The sequence below is a fragment of the Eurytemora carolleeae genome, unplaced genomic scaffold, assembly GCF_000591075.1.
Source record: "Eurytemora carolleeae unplaced genomic scaffold, Eaff_2.0 scaffold569, whole genome shotgun sequence".
Taxonomy (NCBI): Eukaryota; Metazoa; Arthropoda; class Copepoda; order Calanoida; family Temoridae; genus Eurytemora; species Eurytemora carolleeae.
The window spans coordinates 1-21,690 of NW_019397440.1; the positions used below are offsets into that span (position 1 = coordinate 1).

The 21,690-nt window shown below is 32.0% G+C and overlaps 1 protein-coding gene across 1 annotated transcript; it reads left to right on the forward strand.

The window, feature by feature from the left end:
- Nucleotides 1-1,751: 1,751 nt before the first annotated feature.
- LOC111714306 (uncharacterized) lies at nt 1,752-5,251 on the forward strand. Its single transcript, XM_023489389.1, has 4 exons — nt 1,752-1,884; nt 2,531-2,600; nt 3,545-3,990; nt 4,562-5,251. Exons 3-4 carry the CDS (start codon nt 3,565-3,567, stop codon nt 4,622-4,624), a joined length of 489 nt encoding a protein of 162 aa, XP_023345157.1. The 5' UTR covers nt 1,752-1,884; nt 2,531-2,600; nt 3,545-3,564; the 3' UTR covers nt 4,625-5,251.
- The last annotated feature ends 16,439 nt before the right edge of the window (nt 5,252-21,690 follow it).

Below are 21,690 nucleotides of genomic sequence, written 5' to 3' on the forward strand. Positions count from 1 at the left end.
TACCTGCCTGCATATCTATGTATATATATTATCTTTGTGTGAAATAAACCAAATAATCTTGTGTATTTCACGGGTTTTTGTTTGTTGGGTAGGTGGTTGGGGCATGTTCAAACTTTTTCTAGCCGTTTCGCTAACAGTTAGTTTTAACGCGTCGTTTAAAAAAAATTTGTCTGTCAAAACGGCTAAACCGAAGGCCCAAATTTTGTGTTGGACCTCGCATGACCCCAGGGATTAGGGAAGGATGATTGCTCTCGAGTTACAAAAAGTTGTAAAAGCTTTTGATTTTTATGAAATCTTAAAAAGTCGCAAGAAAATAATTGAAAATCCGCAAAATCTTTTTTGTTCCATTTTTATACTTTACAAGAGAAGATGCTCACAGAAAGGTTAAAATATGGGTGCGAAGCGCCCTAAAAGCCTATAGTTTATTAATTGTATTTTAAGAGTTTTTGTCGTCTTTAGTCTCATCGTTTGTGGGTAACCCTGTATATACACACTGCTTACCACTTATAATTTAGTAAATTGAATTAAAACATAAACCCTGAACTTGAATTCATGTTACCTCGTCTGTACGCACATCCCCCGCAACATCCCCCTACTAAACTTCCGACCTACTTCCGACCATACTGCAATATCGAACCTACGCCAGCTGTTTATTTTTATATTATTTAAGGGTTAGGTTAGGTTGAGACAATTTCTGGGCCGCGCGCTGTGGCTAGGACCTATAGTCTAGGGGGCCGTGCGCCATCAGCTAGGACAGGCTAGGGGGCCGGGCGCTACGGCCATAAGCCCATATAGCAGCTGTAAAACCACGTGCTAGTATGTCGAATGTGTAGTATAGTGGATTGGGCGTAGGTCAGAAGTGGAGTATAGCGGATTTGCGTAGGTCGAAATACACCACCCATCAACTGTCTGTCGTCTTCTAATTTGAAAGAAAGTATAGAGGCATTCCCACATTTTTTAGCACGGAGTACGGACAATTATTAATAAACATTCTACGCGGTTGGAACATAATAAATATTGTGAATCGGAATTCAGAATTAGCATTATATCTATTGTTTCATTATGAAAAAGACATAACTAATTCAAAATAAATAACAAGGTTATTTTTTCTAGATTAGTATTTACGTCTTCATAGTTATTAAATTGGTTTGCAATGCTAATGTTTTAAATTTTAGATAAAATGTGTTAAATTCATTCTGAATGGTATATACCCGGCTGAACTAGAAAATGAAAGGGAATCCGTTAAAACAAATAGAAACTGTCCATGAACTTCATCAGTTTGATAAACAGCTGGTTGTCAAAGCTTTTAATGAAGACGTGGTAAATATTGATTTTATGTAATTGATGTAATTTCATGAGAGAACAAGTTTTGAACCCCTACATCCTTCCCCTGCCTCGGGTCTGTCCTAGAGAACGATTTTTGGANTTTCAGTTCAAACAGAAACAGAATTAAATTGCCTTTTCAGAAAATCAGAACTACAGATCTATTATAAATTCCTTGACCAATTTGGCTTATTAGTATCATTTTCTAACAGTTGAATGTCCAACCTTGCCAAACTGTGCCTGTGAATCGGTGCTATAGTACAATACTAAAAACAAGGGTTTTTAAAAGCTTTTAAGTGCCAAATTAATGTTAAGAAAAAAGGAAAATTTAGTTATTTGAAATTTTAGTAGAACCATGTGAGAACCTGCAAAGTGACGTTATTTTTGTTAAATGGAAGGGGGGGGGGGTAGGTCACAGAATAGGCCGATGGTTTAACTTATCAAAAAATCACTGATTTTAATTTGTTCTCAGTACTTGCATTTGAACAGCATGGAACTCCCTCACTAGCAGTTGATGAGGCAGTTAAATCATTTTTGAAAAATTGCACTAGACTGAAAAAGGTTAGTTAATTTTAATGTACTCTGGGTCCGGAAATTTCCAGTTTACAGAAAAAAAAAAACTTAGAAATTCCAGAACCTTCTCCACATTGGAAATGGGAAAAAAATCCTGATAAATTCCTTACGTAACCGCAATTCCTGTGGAAACCCTAATATTAGATTGTGCGGAAATAATTAGCAAGAAAGACGTTTTAAAAAGCACTTAAAAACAACTTTAACCCCAAAATAAAAGATGCGAGGAAAACAAAGATATAATTCTTAAAGACATTCCCATATTTGTATCATATAATCATTACTGACAATTGAGTTGAGCTTATTTGGGAGTCATACACACTAGAATACTTACCCCTCTACATTTCTGCAAAGAAATTCTGCCATCTATCGTTTATTCACTTAATATGTTGATCAGTTATTGGTTTGTATTTTAATATAATACTTTATTTAAGTTAACATAATCAATTGTTCAAATTCATTTGATCCTAAAAAAATTAGTTCAATTTGACCATTTAGATTTACGCGTATAGCCCACAGGGCTACAGCCGTTTTTGCAATTTTTCTTTTTCATTTGATAAATATTCTATAATTTGATATCTTGTCGCTGTAAATATAGAATTAAGTTTATAGATTTGGCTAATTTGTAATTATTGAGGAGTATCTGGGTCGAGGGCGTAATGCTGGTAGTCAGGATGAATCATATGAATGGGAGAGAAGCCTCGAAGGTGAACATTTATTGGATTCCAGAATATCAAATTCAGAAAGAGACTTAAAATTTTAAGAGCAGATGATTTTTTTTGATTTAAAGATATATTTGTACCTGAAATAGGGGTTTAAAGTAACTCAGAGAGCATTTATCTCTCTAAACATCATGTTATTCTGAGGAAATGGGCTTGTTAACAAATATTTTCATAAATTGAAAGAAAGAATGATTAAAAACTTGCCAATATTTGTATTGTTATTCGACATTCGGACTCAGAATTTGTAAATGGGGTTAAAAAGGTTTCCATTTTTTTATCTTACAGTTTTACCAATTTAAATGCAAATTGAACTTGCGATTTTTTCTTAAATGAGCATTCCATATGTTTGCTTATGTAGTAAAAAATTCAACCTTCAATGTCTTAAAGCAAGTTTCCGGTTTGAAATTTCAAATTTACTAAATGTTGTTTCCAGTTCTGTATGTGTATCCAAATATATTCAAATCTAGAAAGAGGAAAGTGGAATTTGAATTAGGAAGTTAAATTTGAATCAGGAAGTGGAATTTTAATCAGGAAGTGGAATTTTAATCAGAAAATGGAATCTTAATCGGGGAGTGAAGCTATTATCAGGAAGTGGAATTTTAATCAGGGAGTGGAGTTTTAATCAGGTACGGGAAAGGTAGTGGAACTTTGATTTGAGAGTGGACTTTTAATCGGAGAGTGGAGTTTTAATCAGGGGGTGGAGTTTTAATCAGGGAGTTGACTTTTTATTGGGGAGTAATATTTAATCAGGAAGTGGAATTTTAATCTGGGAGTGGAGTTTTAATCAGGAAGGAATGTTAACCATAAAGCTTGTGTGATATGTATTGCTTAATCTTGTTTTTTTTCTCATAGTAATACAAGCTATCCCTTTATCATATTACCGATATTATAAATTATAATTATAAAAAATTTTATGTTTATATTTTCAGTCGGAGATCATCAGTTTGTGATGGACCCATTGGACCATGCACATGCTCTGAATCCTGATCCCTACCTCCTGGAGTACCCGGAGGAGTCCCAGGAAGAATTGAAACCGACTTCCCTGCTGGAAAATTATGAAATAACACCTGAATGTAATGGTTTTGGTGTAACCAATATTTCCTCGGACCCTGGGTGTAGCCGATCGGAGTCTACCGGGGTGAAAACCAAATCAAGGAAACGACACCAAAAATCTGAAAAAGCGGATAAATCTTCAAAATCTAACGGTCAGTCAATAATTTCAGAAAATCCGCAATATTTGCAGGAACACCGGAAACAGCTGAGGAAGCTTATGAAGTACCGTGTGGTGGCGGCTAAAGAGAAAGCTAAAATCTGTTTCCTCAAGAGAGTAAAACTAGAGAGAGCGTTGGATATCAAGATTGAGTATCCTTTTCAGGCAGGGAATATAATATAAGATAATTCACCCCACCCCCTCTTAAAGGGTCTTCGTTGTTATCTCCAGTGACTTTGCAAAGTAAAGAATTGCATGCACGATATACAACTAAATACTTTAGACCCATATCTGATCAATAATATGTAAGATATTATCGTTTTTAAGCCCTGAGTGTATAACTTTGACTATTTCCACCATTTTGTTTAAAGCAGAAATCTGCTATGTAGTTAAATTGTAAATAATGTTATGATTCAAACATTGATAACTCATTTATTTTTTGATCTTTCAAAACATTTAAGGGCACCGTTGTGTATCGGACTGCCACTATGATAAGAGGGTCATTTAAAACTTTGTGTACAATCCCTTTTCTGATTATAAAAAAGTCTGCAAGTTGACAACTATTATTCATTTTATTTCATCTACAGGTTTGAGGTTAGAAAGTCTATTTGAAAAATAATTCAAATTTAATCCCTTCAATTTATTTTAAATTATATTTTTATTTATGTATTGTAAACACATCACATCTACATTTCCTAATATTATTTTATATATTTATTATATCCCTGTATTCTAGGACACCTCAGAATCCAGCTCCTCCAGTGGAAGTGAGGTGGAGGGGGAGGAGATAGGTGTTTAATCAATCAATCAATCAATCAATCAAATATGAAGTTCTGTTAAATTTAAGAAATTCGGGAAAGAAAATATATTGTCTTTGTTGTACTTAATTACGATTTTCTATTCAAATGCAATTTTAGTTGTAATTTTTCTTCAGATGTTGAATTTTTGAAATTCCTGGAAGCAGGCCTCAAAAGTTGTACTAGTTGTACAGAATTTTCAGAGACCTTAATTACAATTGAAGTGTAACACTTTTAACAATACTCTTCATTTTTACGTACGTGGTTCATTTCTTAGTCATCCCTGGTTTGATAACGTATTTTTATAAGAAAAATATCTGTTTTTAATATAAAAACCAACGTCGAATTCTTCAAGTTTACAAAAATCTGGTAAACGAAGCTTTTTTTTACAATGGATCTGATGACTCACCTAAAACTCTAATGATTAGGCCTAGGATGCTAAAAAATTTTCCTAGATCAAATAGTTAAAATTTCAAATATAATTTGATTAAACACCAATTGAATAAACACTGTACAGATAGAGGAAATTGAAAAATTGAGTTTTTAGTTTTTAATGAGAAAAAACTTAAAGCAAACATTGTACACAGAAATAAATTCTACGAATCATACAATAAAAATTTTGAGTTTTATTCTCGATCACCCTCCCCCCCCTTAATTAATCGAGTGAAATCTTTCAACCGCGTAGAAACTAGTGCCTTAACATCTCAGTAAAGGTAACGCCTGTATCTGGGTGTTGTGAACAAAAATAACCTGAGAAAGAGAAAGAAAATAAAATGTCCTCAGGCCGGACCTTTTAATATAAAAGAACAGACATGATATTGTTGAATCAATTATTGAAAGATATATATGAGACATTAAAGTTTCTTTTGCAGTCCCACTGCCACTGTACTTAATTTCGTCGATCATTTGTATTAATGGATCAAACCTAGAAATAAAAATGACCAAACTTCAATTTACAGGAAAAATGGTTTTATTAATGGTCTTCGTAAATATATAGAACTTCAAGGTGTTGCCAGTGGAATTTTATAAACGTCAACATTTGTTAAGCATATGTCACCCCGGGGTTCCATAGACAATGTCAGCCAATACGGTCCGGCCAGTCATGCTTACATATATAGAAATATACTTTTGGACAAAATAATTTTAAATAATTGATTTAATAAATTGTATATATCTCTGAAAGATCACCTCCCCCCATTGAGGAGTATCTGGGTCGAGGGCGTAATGCTGGTAGTCAGGATGAATCATATGCCGGTATATTTCGATATGTGGCTTCAACGCCCGGCTAACTGGTCTGTCCCAGCTACAGAACTCAGTCCAGAAATTTTCATGATTTAACCTAATCCAAAGTTATATGATAAAATAATTTTTTATGAACTTTGATAACAATCCCTTTTATCCACAACATACAATGATTATTGTTCCTTTAATAAGGCGCGATTACGAGTTCATGTAGTTATTCTTGCGTTTTAAAGTTTTAAATTCTGGCCCCAGTAAATAACTGGGTCAATCCTAGAGAACGATGACTGGACCCTCCTTCTCCAACTATTTTTATCAAAATTAGTAATTATTGTGTATTATTTCAGGGTTAGGTTAGGTTTTAAGATATTCTAGGCCGAGCGCTGCGGTTATGACAGGCTAGGGGGGCTGAGTGCTGCGGCCATGGTTTATTATTTATAGAAATCGGGTCCGTCATAGTAGAGTTTTGGACCCCACCTAAGCCCTCCTATCAATTTTGTATATATCCACTAATTTTCAGCAAAATTCGCGCTAGGGGACTGAGCGCCGCGGCTAGGACAGGCCAATTAGAACCATGTGTTACACATGAGATCCAGAAATCGTTCTATAGGTTTACAAACAAATGTTAACATATTATTTAATTAGTTATATCATAAGTTCAAATTTGATGCATAAAAGGCTTCAAAAACTCTGTTCACACTTTTGGGGAACACTTTTGCGGAAAGGATTTTAAAATCATTATAACAGAAGATTGTTAAACGTTAAATTTTAGAAATCTGCCCTTGAGACCGATGTGGGTAAAACAGCGGGAGAAACAGTTCGACGTGTGATGCGACGACTTGGAACAGCTGAACTCTGGTTACAGTACAACTTCAGGGGTCAAAGGGGGAAAAATGCGTTCGTGGATTTCCAGAATCTTCTAGATCTGATCAGAAGTAAGGCAATAAATTAAAGAAATAAAGATGAAAAGTGTTCAAGTATGATTTTGCAGAAGAAATTATATTTTGTCAAAAACTGTCAAACATAAATTTTCACAGAATAATTTTCTTCATATTTTTAGTTGTTAAATAAAAATTCAATAATAATTAAAATTTGTGTTCACGATTTTACAAATATTCCCCATATTGAAAACTATGATAATTAATTTGGGCGGCCTATTTACGCAGAATTATGGATTACCCTGCAAAGTTATCGTTTAAAAAATTGCGGATTTTCAGTTCAAACAGAAACAGAATTAAATTGCCTTTTCAGAAAATCAGAACTACAGATCTATTATAAATTCCTTGACCAATTTGGCTTATTAGTATCATTTTCTAACAGTTGAATGTCCAACCTTGCCAAACTGTGCCTGTGAATCGGTGCTATAGTACAATACTAAAAACAAGGGTTTTTAAAAGCTTTTAAGTGCCAAATTAATGTTAAGAAAAAAGGAAAATTTAGTTATTTGAAATTTTAGTAGAACCATGTGAGAACCTGCAAAGTGACGTTATTTTTGTTAAATGGAACTAGCTGAATTTGCGATCTGATCATATGGTTTGTTCATGTCTTGTTCAATTACATTTCTCACTTTGTCCAAATTTTCCGGTGTCCTCACTGTTCTCTTGGGCCCAGCCCCGGACCTTTTTATGCGATTTTCTAAGGATCCATGTGAGCGATATTTTTTTCTCATGTTAAACATGGTTGCCTTACAGGGGAGTTTAACCCCTGGAAATTCGTTAGCAAAAAGTCGCTGGATCAATGGAACCCTCTCACTAACTTTAACATGTGAATATTTTATGAACATATAGTTTATAAAAGTTCTTTGTTGAATAGAAAATCTAAATTCCGCCGCCATGTTGTTGACAATGAATTTGTATACGATTGTACCGAAGCAAATCTTAATCTATTTCGAGATAGATAGATATTTTAAAAACTTAGGAAGCGCATCTCTATAGAATATCGTCGTCCAAAAAAAAAGAGCCCGTTAATAGTCTAATATGATAGGGGACACCCTGTATATCCGTGTTTCCATTCATGGTTTAACACTAGGCACTTAACAGAGGGCGGGATTGCAACCATGCCAATTTGTAAACTCAAAACTCTACTTTATGGAAAGTCCTTTTAACAGGGTATAAGCGTACTTCTGTGTTCTGGTTGGTACTGGGGGTTACCGGAGAGTACTAGGGAGTACCGGATGGTACTGGGGGGTACTGCAGTGTACTGGGTGGTACTGGGTGGTAGTGAGGGTACTGCAGGGTACATGGTGGTACTGGGTAGTACTTGGGGTAAGGGGGGTACTGGTGTAAGAGAAAGACAAAACTTTAATTCTAACTTAAATATTCCAAATCAAACTGCTCAACTATTGACTATTGTGTGATTCTTTATCTTACTTGAAATAAATCTGAGCTCAAAGTTCTGGTCTCAAATAAACAAGTTAAAAGCACAGAAGATATTTTATTTATCTTTGAAACTGACACAATATAAATCCTTAAAAACTAAGTACTAGGGAGAACATACATGAATACGAGCCTTCAGAGTAAAAGAATCAATCTAAAAGAACTAAGCTAAACTTGGAAATAGAAAAGGGGAGCAAAAGCAAAAGTAATAAAGAAAACTTCAAAACCTGAATAGGCGGAGTCACACGCAGTTTCACTCTGGAAAAATTTCTGTTCTGAACTCAGGCTTGGGGAGAAATCAAGCCCCTTTTTATACTCCCAAGGGAGCAGGAACTGCGCGCGATAATTGGACTATTCAGATTTTGATTGGTTGTTTACACTTATAATGATACATAATTGGACAGTAAGGGTTCCTATTGGAGGGGATAAAAGAGTTGGGTACTTTTTAATTATCATAATTATTGTAATTGCGTTGCATGAGATCTGATTGGCTCTAACAGAGAACAGGGGATCAAAAAGAGGGGGACGAATTTCACCATGGAGTAATTATATATCATTAAGTTCTAGAACTTTCAGTTTAAAACAACATAATACGGGTAAAAACTGATGCTTTATAATTACGAAAAGAAGGGGACGTATTTCACCCTACAGTAATTAAATTCAGGAATGTGCTAGAAATATGGATACATACACTGGGACGTTATGCAGGGTACTATAGGGTAAAGGGTACCTTGGGTTAAACTGCTGTGTACTGGTTGCAGGTACTGGGTTGTACTGGGGGCACCTGGGTATTGCATATAAGTTAATCTACTGTATATGTTAGTCTACTGTATATGGTAGTCTACTGTATATGGTAGTCTACTGTATATGGTAGTCTACTGTATATGTTAGTCTACTATATATGTTAGTCTACTATATATGTTAATCTACTATATATGATAGTCTACTATATATGTTAGTCTACTGTATATGGTAGTCTCCTTTCTGTTAGTCTACCGTCTGTTAGTCTACAGTCTGTAAATCTACCGTCTGTTAGTTTACATTCTGTAAATCTACCGTATGTTAGTCTACAGTCTGTAAATCTACTGTCTGTTAGTCTAGAGTCTGTAAATCTACCGTCTGTTAGTCTACAGTCTGTAAATCTACTGTCTGTTAGTCTAGAGTCTGTAAATCTACCGTCTGTTAGTCTACAGTCTGTAAATCTACTGTCTGTTAGTCTAAAGTCTGTAAATCTACCGTCTGTTAGTCTGTTCGTTGAAGTGGAATATTGGATATTGGAAATATTAAAACGTGAATAAAACGCAGCATAAAATTCGATGGTTTTGGAATTTTATGAGAAATTTTACCTGTATGCAAAATTCATTTTAAATTTAAATTTAAAATTCAATTTTGTAATCCTCCGATTTTATAAAGGAAATGAGTCTTTGCCACAAACTCTGATTTTCTAGCCGCAATATCTTAGATAACCTTAGATATTTCAAACTCTGAATTATGATGGATCAAATAATCTAAGTTTGAAATGTAAAAGGTTTATGTCTTTAAGTTGCAAAGATATAGGGATTAGAAAATTTGAATTTGTGGCAAGACTCAATTCCTTTAGCATATTTTAGGGCTGACAACTCAAAATTGACAAACTTTTAAAAAACGACAGTTTTACTTTGCTATGATAACGGAGATTATACTGTTTACTTTTAATGCATAAAAGGCTAGCTGAAGTTTACAGAATTTACTTGAAAGGACTGTTTGGAAATTTACAACAGATTTTTAGCAGTCTTGCACAATCTAATTTTTTCCCTTTAGGCTTTCCAAAAAGCTTAAAACTTTCGAATTGGAATGTAAAATACAACTTTAATCTGTCATATAATAAAGGAATGAGGAAGTATGCCAAAAAGGAATATGTGTATCAAATTAGATCAAAATGCAAGTTTTAAACTTAATTCATTAATTCAAAACACAAATCTTCTCATAAAATTAACCACAAGCAAATTTTTCCCCCCCCCCCCATCATCCCCCCCCCCCCCACCCATCTGTTCTCCTAATTACTGGTTTATCTGATGAATATTGATAAGATTCTGTAGTCTGTTTAATATATGCACAATGCACATATAGACCACATCATAACAAAAATAATATAAATAGAGTTATGGCTGAGGGATGGCCTTTGCATTTTAAGAAAAATAATTGTTTTTGATGACAATTAGCGATTGCGAAATATAACTTAAACTGAATTTGTGTATTTGATTACAGATATTTTCATTGGTTCTAATTTATATAAGTAAATGGTATTATTTGTAATATTTTTTCTACAAAGTTTTTGCTTTTGTGATTAAAAACAAAAACAACATTTTTAAAAATGCAAAAAATGTTTAACAACCTTTATTTACCTTTAATAGTTGAATTCATGTCCAAAGCCCCGTGTTAAAAGCTTTTAAAAATTATAAGATAAAGAGCATTCAAGTATTTCTCAGAAATCTTTAAGAAAAAAATTAAGAACTGTTTAACGTTTTTTCAGCATCAAATTACCAAGCTAATTATGAAAAACGACATTATTTTGAGAGGGGGGGGGGGTGGAAATTAAGACCTGTTCCAAATCTTTTAAGGCTAATATATCCTTTACTAAACAAATATATTTGAAGTAATTCTCGTTTGTTTTTGTCTCAAGCTACGTGCTTAGTGCATCCTATAATTCTAAGTTTTGTTCCACTCTCACTCACTCAACAAGTTTGCCAAAACTCTCAAGCTAAACCCAACAAGAACTAGAAGGAAGGGATTCGAGAAATTTGTCTTATGTTTCATGTTGAAAATGGACAAAATGAATATATTCTGAAAATCTTTTCATTTACAAACATTGTATGAATTGTATAGCTAGCATTGATTTTTAATGATTTCAGTTTATAATTACTTTTCCTGTTCATATATTTAACCTTGAATGGATCCTGTAATCCTGCAATATATCTAGATGTCTTTGTTAGGGCAAGTATTTCGGAAGAAAAACATAAATTTTGAAGTAAAAGCACATAATAATCTAAATATATAAATATATTCTAACAGCCATATAGAAAATATTTAGGGGCGCCAGCAGAACGCCAAAACCTTGATTTAGTCAGAATAGCGTGTTGAAAAATCCTATTTTAAGTGTTTTCAATGAAATATAGCAGGTTTTCGATCGAAATCCTAACTAAAACATAACATTTAAACAACTTAAAGAAACTTCTCTAAAAAAACTCAAGCGACCAAGCCTTATTTTACATAAATAAGAGGTTTCTGTAATATATTCATTTTGGGCGACCCTCCCCCAATACCCCACTGTGGGGTGGGACGTTCTCAATTCTAATTTTTTCTTTTACGCTTTTGTCTTTAGCTTTCAAATATGTTTCTACCTTAAAAAAAATCAGAATTTATTTTAGTTTAGAAAGCTGAGTAAACCTAAAAAGGACAAGAGTATATAATATTGCCTTTTACCATCCAATTTCATGTTTTGTCTTAACATTTCCTTTTTAACCCAAAAGTATAAAAACAAATTTTTTTAAATTATTTTAAATTCTATTGTTCTGCCAGCTCGCTGAAAACTTCGGTTCATTAGGAAGCTATAGCAGCAGCAGCTGTTGTACATTTTATATACAATCCGTAGACGGCAAAAGGGACTGTACACCAAATGAGTCATGTCATTCTTGTAGATAAATGTCACAAGGTTCAAGAAATTAACTTTTTTCCGTCCCAAATTGTTTTTGTCCCTGACCCCCCAAAAAATTGCCCCCTAGAAAGGACACATTGTTATTTTACTGGGACGAATACAAAATGGAATTCAGTTTTTCCAGTAAATATGATATATCAAGCTTCTCTACTTCTCCTCCTTATCACTTATTTTGCTGTCTGTCCAATCTAGAAATAGTTCCTCCAGGTTTACTAAACAGTTTGTATTTTCTTCAATAGGAAGATCTAGAATAAAAACAGATTTTCCTTGATGGCATCTAGCCAGTGCAGTGTATAAAATTTAATTTTGTGATGTCTATTTGTTTGAAATTTAAGTGTTTAAACGTCTAGACTAATGGGGCAAATATTTTTTTGTGTGTGAGACCTCACATGACCAAAGAAAAGGTTTCTGAAGTTTGAAAACCCGCCAAGGAAAGTAGAAATATCCACCAATAAAATTAGAAATATCCACCAATAAAATTAGAAATATCCACCAATAAAATTAGAAATATCCACCAACAAAATTAGAAATATCCACCAATAAAATTAGAAATATCCACCAATAAAATTAAAAATATCCACCAATAAAATTAGAAATATACACCAATAAAATTAGAAATATCCACCAATAAAGAAAGAAAAATCAACCAGGAAAATGACCCTGAGCTGAAATCTATAGAATGGGATATCCGTAATCCTGATCTGTTAATTAATCCGGAGATTAATAACATGATGAGAACAAGCTATATTTAATCTGGAGATTAAAAAAAAGAGATCAAGCATTGCTCTCGGTATTCACTATTCTAAAGTGTTCAGCTCAGCACCAATAAAAATCAAATAATCTACGAAATTAGAAGAATTAAAATAATAAGACACTTAAAACAAGACAAAAGGATATGGTCAAATTTTAATTCTAATTAGACACATCAGGGGTAGGACTTTGTGACTTGGGGTAGCTCCTTCAGCTCTGAGAAAAAAAAATTTATTCTGTGACATATTTAAAATTTTATTTCTATTCAAACAACATGCGATACTAATAAACATAGAAATAGAAAAACAAAGAGAAGCTATCATTTAACAGCTTCTCTTTGTTTACTTGTAAACTTGTTATTTAAAAGAAAGCCTGATAGAAAGCAAAACTTAAATAGAAAATTCGTATTTTTTGTATCGATGTAAAAGCCAACCACTGAATAAAATTTCCTTCTTACAATTTACTGCATAGTTTGATGTAAGGAGTTAGATAAAATGAAATAGAATTTAGATTGAAGCAAAAAGTAATTTTGATATTTTGTTTCCCCATTGCTTATGATTTATACTTCTCAAAGAAAATACATTTACGATTGATGGGGCTGAAATCAAATCTTCAATTTTGGTGAATTGCTGTTGCTGGGGGGCGGGGGGGAGGGTTTAATCTATATATAAATTTGGCTTGTCTGTCTGTTTGTTTGTTTGTTTGTTTGTATCCAATAAACGTCAAAACGGCTGAACCGATCTAGGGACCCCAGGGAATGTTTATGAAAAATCAAAATTTCAAATATTTGTCTCTATCAAAATTCGACCGTCATTAAATTTTTAAAAATTTTGAAAATCCGCGAAATTTTTTGTAAAAATCCGCGAATTATTTTTGTTTAGTTTTACGATGTACACAAAGAGAACATGTTCACAACTAATTTAGAATATGGGCGCGAAGCGCCCTCTAAGGCTAGAAAGAAGGGCGCGAAGCGCCTTGAATTTCTAGTCTTTGTAAAACTTATAAAGGGGTTCCTTGGAGGAAGATCATTAAGTCAAAATACGTATGTACAATACTTTTTGCCTCTGCTTTGTTAATTTTTCAAAGTAACGTTAAACATAATTTTTTTTCGAAGCAAATTCACTCCATGGCCATGTCTTTCAAATATGCAAAGATGTATCAGTTTTTGAAAAGACTGAAATTGAACAGTCTATTATGATCTAATTAAATAAAAGGGGGTTTAATTCAATTTTTAAAAACTATATATGATTTTATCAATTCAATGACAGAGTGGGATTTCTCAAAACTACGTAAAGTCAACCCACTCAACTTAGAACTTTAAACTAAGCTAAGAACCTTCGAGTGGTTCTACTAGGGTTTCCAGACGGAATTACAGAGTTTTTGAGATTTAATTATAAATTTATTTGCAGCATTTCTTATTTTATAAGGAAGACGATGTTTATAGTTCTTCAAATGCTTTTAGGGGGTCAAGGGGGGGTGCCCGTTTTTTGTCAAAATCTTTCTTTTAAAATGCATATGTCTTGTGTTTCATGATGAGAATGGACAAGTTTAATGTACTCTGAAATCTTTTCCCTTACATAAACATTGTATTAAAGAAACGAATGGTTTATATCTTTTTTACAAGAACTTTTAACTGATTTAGGATAATCTAGTAATATAAATGGATCATATCGACCATTAATCAAATGTTTGGGGGCGTCGCAAGCCCACCCAAGCATTTGTTTTGTCTCTGATTCGTGAATTAAATGAAAGAGACCAGTTTTCCATCGGATTTTAGAACTTCAGCGAAACACTATTGCAACTTAGAAACTTATATCATCATTTTTTTACTTGATCGAATACGATGTTTAAAGCGTAAACTAAATATTGCTGACCCTCCCCTGATACCCCACTGTGCCCCGGTCCCCCTGTAGTATTAGGTAAATGTTGAGATGAAAGCTTGGATGAATATGAATTATTTGCTCGACTGAATACTGGTATAGAGGAGCAGTCCTGCTTGCATAATATGGCGTTAAAAATAGGAAATTGTGGGAACCATCAGTTAATAAGAAAACCATTGTGTGTACAACTAAGGTTTATGCAAACCAATGTATGTACAACTAAGGTTTATCCAAACCAATGTGTGTACACCTAAGGTTTATCCAAACCAATGTGTGTACAACTAAGGTTTATCCAAACCAATGTGTGTACAGATAAGATGGTTGTAGGGTTCGTCAATGTCATACTTGGCGTTTTTTACTAGTACACCGTGTAAACCTTTGTTTACACTCCTTGTTATTGTTTTAAAAACTAGTTCCTTTATGTAAACAAACCTACAGATGAATGCAATACTTGGGTATGGGCATTATTTTAAAAATTTAGTTTTTTCTTTGAAAATCCTTTCTCGAAATTGTTTTGCTTTTAAAACAAAACAAAGACGCTATTTTGTGATCGTTTTAAAAAATTTGATCTGTTCCTTTAATAGTTTTTAGTATTTTTGACTTTTTTAGGTGGGGTAGGGGGCCGGGGGGCCACAAACGCTGTAATAATTAAATTCTTTTTATGTTTGACATTGTTTATACATTATACAATTTTTTATTCTGTCATGCTTACATTTTGATTTTTACTTCCATTTCTGACTTGTTCCTATTTTTTCAATTTAAAATTTCTAGTAATATTACAGCAAACTTATAGGTATTAAAGTTAAATACTATACTGTCTCTAATTTCTATTCACTAATACACTATTATTTTATGCTGAGCCATTTTTACTTTATTTTAGGTTTACAAACATTTTGTGCAAACAAAAAACCTATATTACATAATACAATACAAATATTTGGAGAAAAGATACATAAAAATACCGTTAGAATTATATACATATAATATGTACACCACACAAACGCTTTATTATTTTACATAAAGATATGAAGCTAGATAATAGATAAAGTACTATAATTGGATACAGACAAAACAGGCAATAATTAAATTATAAGTACAATCTGTATATAATTTTGACTTGACTGTTTGTTTGCTTGTCTGTATGTATCAAATACAAGTCAACACGGCTGAACCGATCAAGTCCAAATTTTAACAGCAACTCACAAGTCCACAGGGAAGGCTTTTGGACTGGGAAAAAATGTCTATTGTTTGATAATCAGAATTTCAGAGCAACAGTTTAAATCTAAAATTGATAATAGAAAATTTGTATTTTTAACAAAAAATTCTGCTAAATCAAAAAAGTAAGAATGTTTAATATCAAAGATTTTCACCATCCGGTTGCAAAAATATAATTTAAAAAAATTGTGTATAGTGTTTAATGAAGTGAGTTGAGTCTAAAAAAGTTTTCCTTTTTGTTTACGTAAATATATTCTTGAATATAATGAATAACAATACAACAGTTAACTATGCTCATTGCTCTTAGTATTGGGTAGAAATACAGGTAGGGATGGACATCATCAAGAAATCTACCAAACATGAAAAATCATTTAATTTGTGTCCACAAGCAACATGACGAAATTTAGCAAAATATATAAAGTTCTCTTTTGATAATCTGTTATAAAAATCTGCAAAATACAAAAGAGAATTTGGTAAATTCATTCGAACCGCGATTTTTACTTCTAGGGGCTGCAGAGGCCAAAGTTAATCAAGAAAACTTAAATAAATGAGCTGAAGATGATTGTTGAGAAATATTCATCCCAGCTAACAAGAGATACTCTGCTTCGTGTCGCTGACAATTTTATGGACAGAGTCAAAATTCAGAACTAAGAAAATAGCAGGCATTTCAAACATTTATAGAAAAATCTAAAATTTGATTGTATGTTGCAATTTATGTTTTAATAAATTATCAAAATTGTCACATCTTTTCTTAGCGGTTTAGATAGTTAATTTATAACAAATATATCTTTAAAATTCATATAAAAAAATCTATAGTGCATTAACGCTTATCAGAGAATTAGAATAGTGTTATAAATAATGAATAAATAGAATATAATTAAATAAATAATAAAACGAGTATATTATTTATAACGAAAAAGGTATCTGAGCACACCCCTAGCTAATGATAGATCTTAATAAGGGGTTTTGTCTGCTCTTCTTGTTTACTCGTAAATACAATACTAAACAGCTTCAACAAAAAAGTACAGTGAACAATTCTAAAAAGTACTTTTAAACCCAAGTATGTATGTTATACTTTAATTTTCTATTTTCAAATCTTGTAAAAAAAATTAATAATTAAAAAATATTGATTAAAATTATTTTTTAGGTAAGTTCAAAGAAAGTGGAGAAATCATGCATTTTAACAAATTTACAATAAAATCATTTTGATTTAAATTACAAAGCGCAGCGAGGGCACTTGGTTAGGTAAGAATTTAAATTTTGCGAAAAAATCAAATAGTACTTAATTTTATCGTCTTTAGAAATGAAAATGCGCATTTTTGTTTTTTCATCAAAAGCTTCGAAGAGCGGGTCGTTATTTTCACCTAATTGACCCCAAAGTGATTAAATACTATTAATATTGAATAGTATTTATTCACTTTGAAATTACCCAAAGGATGCAAATCAAGGGGGGGGGTTATGTTGGAAGAAGGTGAAATATGTTAAAATTTTCAAAAAAAAGAATGAATTTGAAAAAGCTTTCAAAAATGAGTTTATGACTAAATACTAAATCTTAAATGTTGAAGCATAATTTAAAAAATAGGTGCATGTTATCATTGTGCTATGAAGGAAAGCAACAAATATAGTTATATGTTAAAATATAGTTATATGTTAAAATAACAACGGGAAAATATGAAAAGGTTTATGATGCTTCCAACATGCATAAAAATACCATTATTCCTATCTATTCCTTTAATGGGAATATAAAAGTTTGAAAAACTCAATAATTTGTAATTGTAGTTTCAAACTCTTAATATTGGCATATTTGTCGTTATAACCAGCAAGATTTTACTTATAGAAAGGTTTATAGTTGAAATTATAAAAAGTGGAATTATCTAATTTAAAATTGTTACTAAGAAGTTTCATTATCTCTAAAAAGTAAAAAGCCCTTTACATATTTAGAAATATGTAGAGATGGGCGTGTTTTATGCATTCCATTTGTTCATGGTACGTGAATTATTTAATTCGTTTATTTTTTTTAACAGTCCACGAAAATTATTTTGTCCGTTCTCAAAATTATCATTTTCTATTTTTTTCGTTCGTTTTCTCAATGAACGATCTTACAGTAAAATCTAATGTAAAACGAAATCGTTCATTCCACATTTTTCTTATTTTCATTTCCCCTAAACACATATATATGATTTCTCACTTCCACTAAACATATATTAATAATTTCTCACTTCACCTAGACACATATTTATGATTGCTCACTTCCACTAAACATATATTAATAATTTCTCACTTCACCTAAACACATATTTTTGATTTATCACTAGGGCTGGGCACGTTCCAACACGTTCCGTTAACAGTTAGTTCCAACTGTTAAACAATTTTTTTTCAAGTAGCCGTTAATTTTCAAGTTTAGAACACCAGGTCTGTTTTTTTAATGGTTAAAGAAATCGTAAACGCGCAGCTATTAACGGTCCTTTACAATATTAACGTTTTATGAAATCGTTAACTGATAAGAAATCGTTTTATTCTTAGCATTTTGAAAACAGAAGAGTTAAATGCAATTTTAGGTTAAAATCCGCTCCGTTAACGTTGTAAAAATTTACGGTTTTTGCCGTTCATTAACGGACACCTCCTAAACACATATTTATCACTTCTTCTAAACACATGTTTATCACTTCTCACTTCACCCAATTTTTTATCAATCAATCTTCAGGTTGCTGAAGTAGTGAACAAAATGATTTTCATTGTTTCCCTTAAATACAAAAAAATTCAGCCTCCTCTTGGACAAATTATTGTTAATGTAAAAGATCCTAATAAAAAGTCGTCTTTTGTCGATCCTTCTTTGTCGTCTTACCTAGAAATATTTTTTCCAAAGTAACGTCGTCTTCAGGCAGACAGATTTTTTCATAAAAATAATAAAACATTTCATATTATCTTATCATATAATATTTTTAAACACATTTTTTTATTATTAACTAAAAAAATTAGTGAAACTTAACAATTTTAGTTCCCATCCAGGTAAGAAAATGTGCAAGATATTTACACCAACCACGCACCCCTGACCCTTCAGTAAAAGTAAATTCAACCTAAAGTCTGACCACATCAACCTTGTTGCACCGGCTAGTCCTATTGAGTGTCTGCTTTATATTCCCAATGTCCGGGCGATACAGTACAAACTTGGACCGGAGAGGTTGACCCGGCTCGGAAATTCAAATGTACTATAACGGCTTCCCGTGCAACGCACTCTAAAATGTACACTATCCATAGCGGTGTAATAAACTGTTTACATGCTTCAGTCAAGTTCACCTTGTAGAACGACATCTCTGATTTAAAATCCTATTATTTGTTTAAAACTCTGACCCTTGAACAATAATTTTCTATTAAAATATGAATAAGTGGTTAATAAATGGAAAAATTTACATTGCCAATCTATTTCAGAACAATTACCCCCACACCCTTCCTTCATATGTCTGTGAACTAAAAGAAAAGAAAGCTGAATGTTGTAGCTTAAGATGTGGACTGTAAGTATATCTATCAGTTTAGAGGGAAAGTAGAGAATTTCAACCTCATTATTTTGCTCTAGTCAAATCTTGATTTAGTTACAGGGTGAGATTTAAGAGACGACTTTACGGATTTATTTACATTTTATTACAAGCTGGTTATAGCTTTCTGAAAATGGTTTATAATTACATTTTAATATGCTTATTTTAAAGAGTTTTAGATCGGCATTAACCTTAACAAGGCTGGAGGAGAGGAAACTCTGGCGTCCCCCACCCAACCTACATTTTTATTTTCTAATATTTTTTTCATGCACTTTATGTTATTTTAGCTTCCAAGATTTAAAACTTACATTTTTTGAAAGCCCCTGAATAATGGACAAAAAATGTGTGAATTCTTATTCCGTCAATTCGTTCCTAAAGTTTTAATCCTGTCACGATAGCGCTAAATTTTTTTTTAAAATGGCCCATAATTTTTTAAAATTATTTAAGCTAATTTTTTATTGAGAGCCCTTGAAAAATTCATGTACTATTTTCTTGTACATGTTAATACTTTTTGAACATTGTGTAACCTCCCAAATTAGAGGTATAATTTCGTTTAATGAAAAGTTGAACACTAGGGACATCTATCGTATCATACTCCCATTTCTCAACTCGAAAAATTAGAACAAAAATAACTCAATCGGTATAGGGTTAAGTAAACTGTAATAATAAACTGTTAATGTTCATTAAACGTTGTTAGGTAGTTTAATCATAATCTTAAAACTTCAGTTATTTATAAATTTTCAGAAAATTTCACATAATAAGTAAAATGTGATGGAAAGAAGCCAATGCATATTGTAAACATTACAATTACAAGATGGCGCTAGCAGCCTACTATCCTCATTTAGCGCTCGTGGCTCAGATATTGATCCTCTTAAAAGTAGAACATCTTCATATTCAGGAATACGACATTCACTATTTTCATTCTTTGTAATAATGGTGGCATTAACAGGGTTACCCACAAAGGATGAAATTTTAATGACGACCTAAGAATTTTTTTTGTTTAACGATAATTAAAAATAATTTGAATTTCTGTTTAAAAATAAGTCTTTTAATGGTATATTAAAAGGTTTGGCTCAAGCAAAATCAATATTACTGCTGCAAATAAAAACGAATGTAACAATTAGAGTAACCATGTACATTTATGTTTCTTGCATTTTGGGTTACACTCGTTTAGGTTCCAACATTTCAATACTGTAATCCGTTTCATTTTACTAAACTTAACGCAGCACTTTTTTCCAGAGAAAAGAAAATAAAAACGAACCAACAAATTATCGTTATATCATACGGTAGAAGAAAAAAGAGTTTTTAAACTTAACATTTTTACAATTTAACCCAAAACTTTGGAGGAATCAAAGGAATTTATAAAATGTCGTCTTGAATTCTTTTTAATGATATTTATACTCTACCTTAATATCAGTAGTTTAAAATAATTAAATATAGCCAAGAAATATGCATGATCAGTTTTAGAGAGCTCCATGTAATTATACACTTAAAAAACTAAATATCTGCAGCATTCAATTATCTGTAAGTTTAGAAAACGACATTTAATAAATTCTTTCGGTCCTCCTAGGTTCTGGGTTAAACTGTATAAAAATAATTTTACATTTTATATTCTGCAAATAGTCTAATCTATGCCTGAACCGATGGTTAGATAGTATATATCATTAGCCTGCAATAAAAGCAGGGCTTATTTCTCCTCATAGACCTTATTTTTGTTATACCAGACTTAATCTATATTTATCGACGTTTTTATACCTTTTTGAAATACATTTGACAAAAGAAACATCTTTTACAAGTATTTCAAAGTAATTTTTTGTAATTTTTGGAGTAATTGCTATTTTTTGAAATTACACTCCAATGGCTTTCCAACATGTAGTTTATAGATTGCGGACCCGTTATTTTGTTAAACCGAACCGAACCGACAACATTAAAGAAATCGGATTTGTTTTTGATGTTTCGAAGGAAATATCTTTACCAGTAGCTCAAAAATCAACTTTAAATCTGTTCACACTTCACAATTGCTATGTTTATCTTAAGTCTATTATTTGTCTTCATAATAACCCACTGCACAGTCTAAATTTATTAAAAATATAGATATCTTAAAAATAATTATATTTTTCCCTTTAAAATCTATAAGATCTTGGTGCTTCATGGCTAAAATATATTCTTGAGGAAAACTTTATTAAATTGGAAAACTTCTTTTCCAATACTTCTGATTTCTTCATTTTCTTACTTTCAAACTTCCATTTTGAGATTGTTTCAGAGTTAGAAATGTTTTTAAATCAATTTTGTCACTGAAAAATAGTATTTCTTGGTTTGCCATGTTTGCTGTTATTTTTTGTTGTTGCTTCATCGGGGTCAAACAGAAAATCTTGTTCATCA

What these genes read in the sequence shown, in the direction of transcription:
- LOC111714306 (XM_023489389.1), top strand. Translation starts at nt 3,565, where the DNA reads ATGGACCCATTGGACCATGCACATGCTCTGAATCCTGATCCCTACCTC. An exon ending in AGATTGAGTATCCTTTTCAG is followed by an intron (nt 3,991 to 4,561) that starts GCAGGGAATATA and finishes CCTGTATTCTAG; the next exon opens with GACACCTCAGAATCCAGCTC.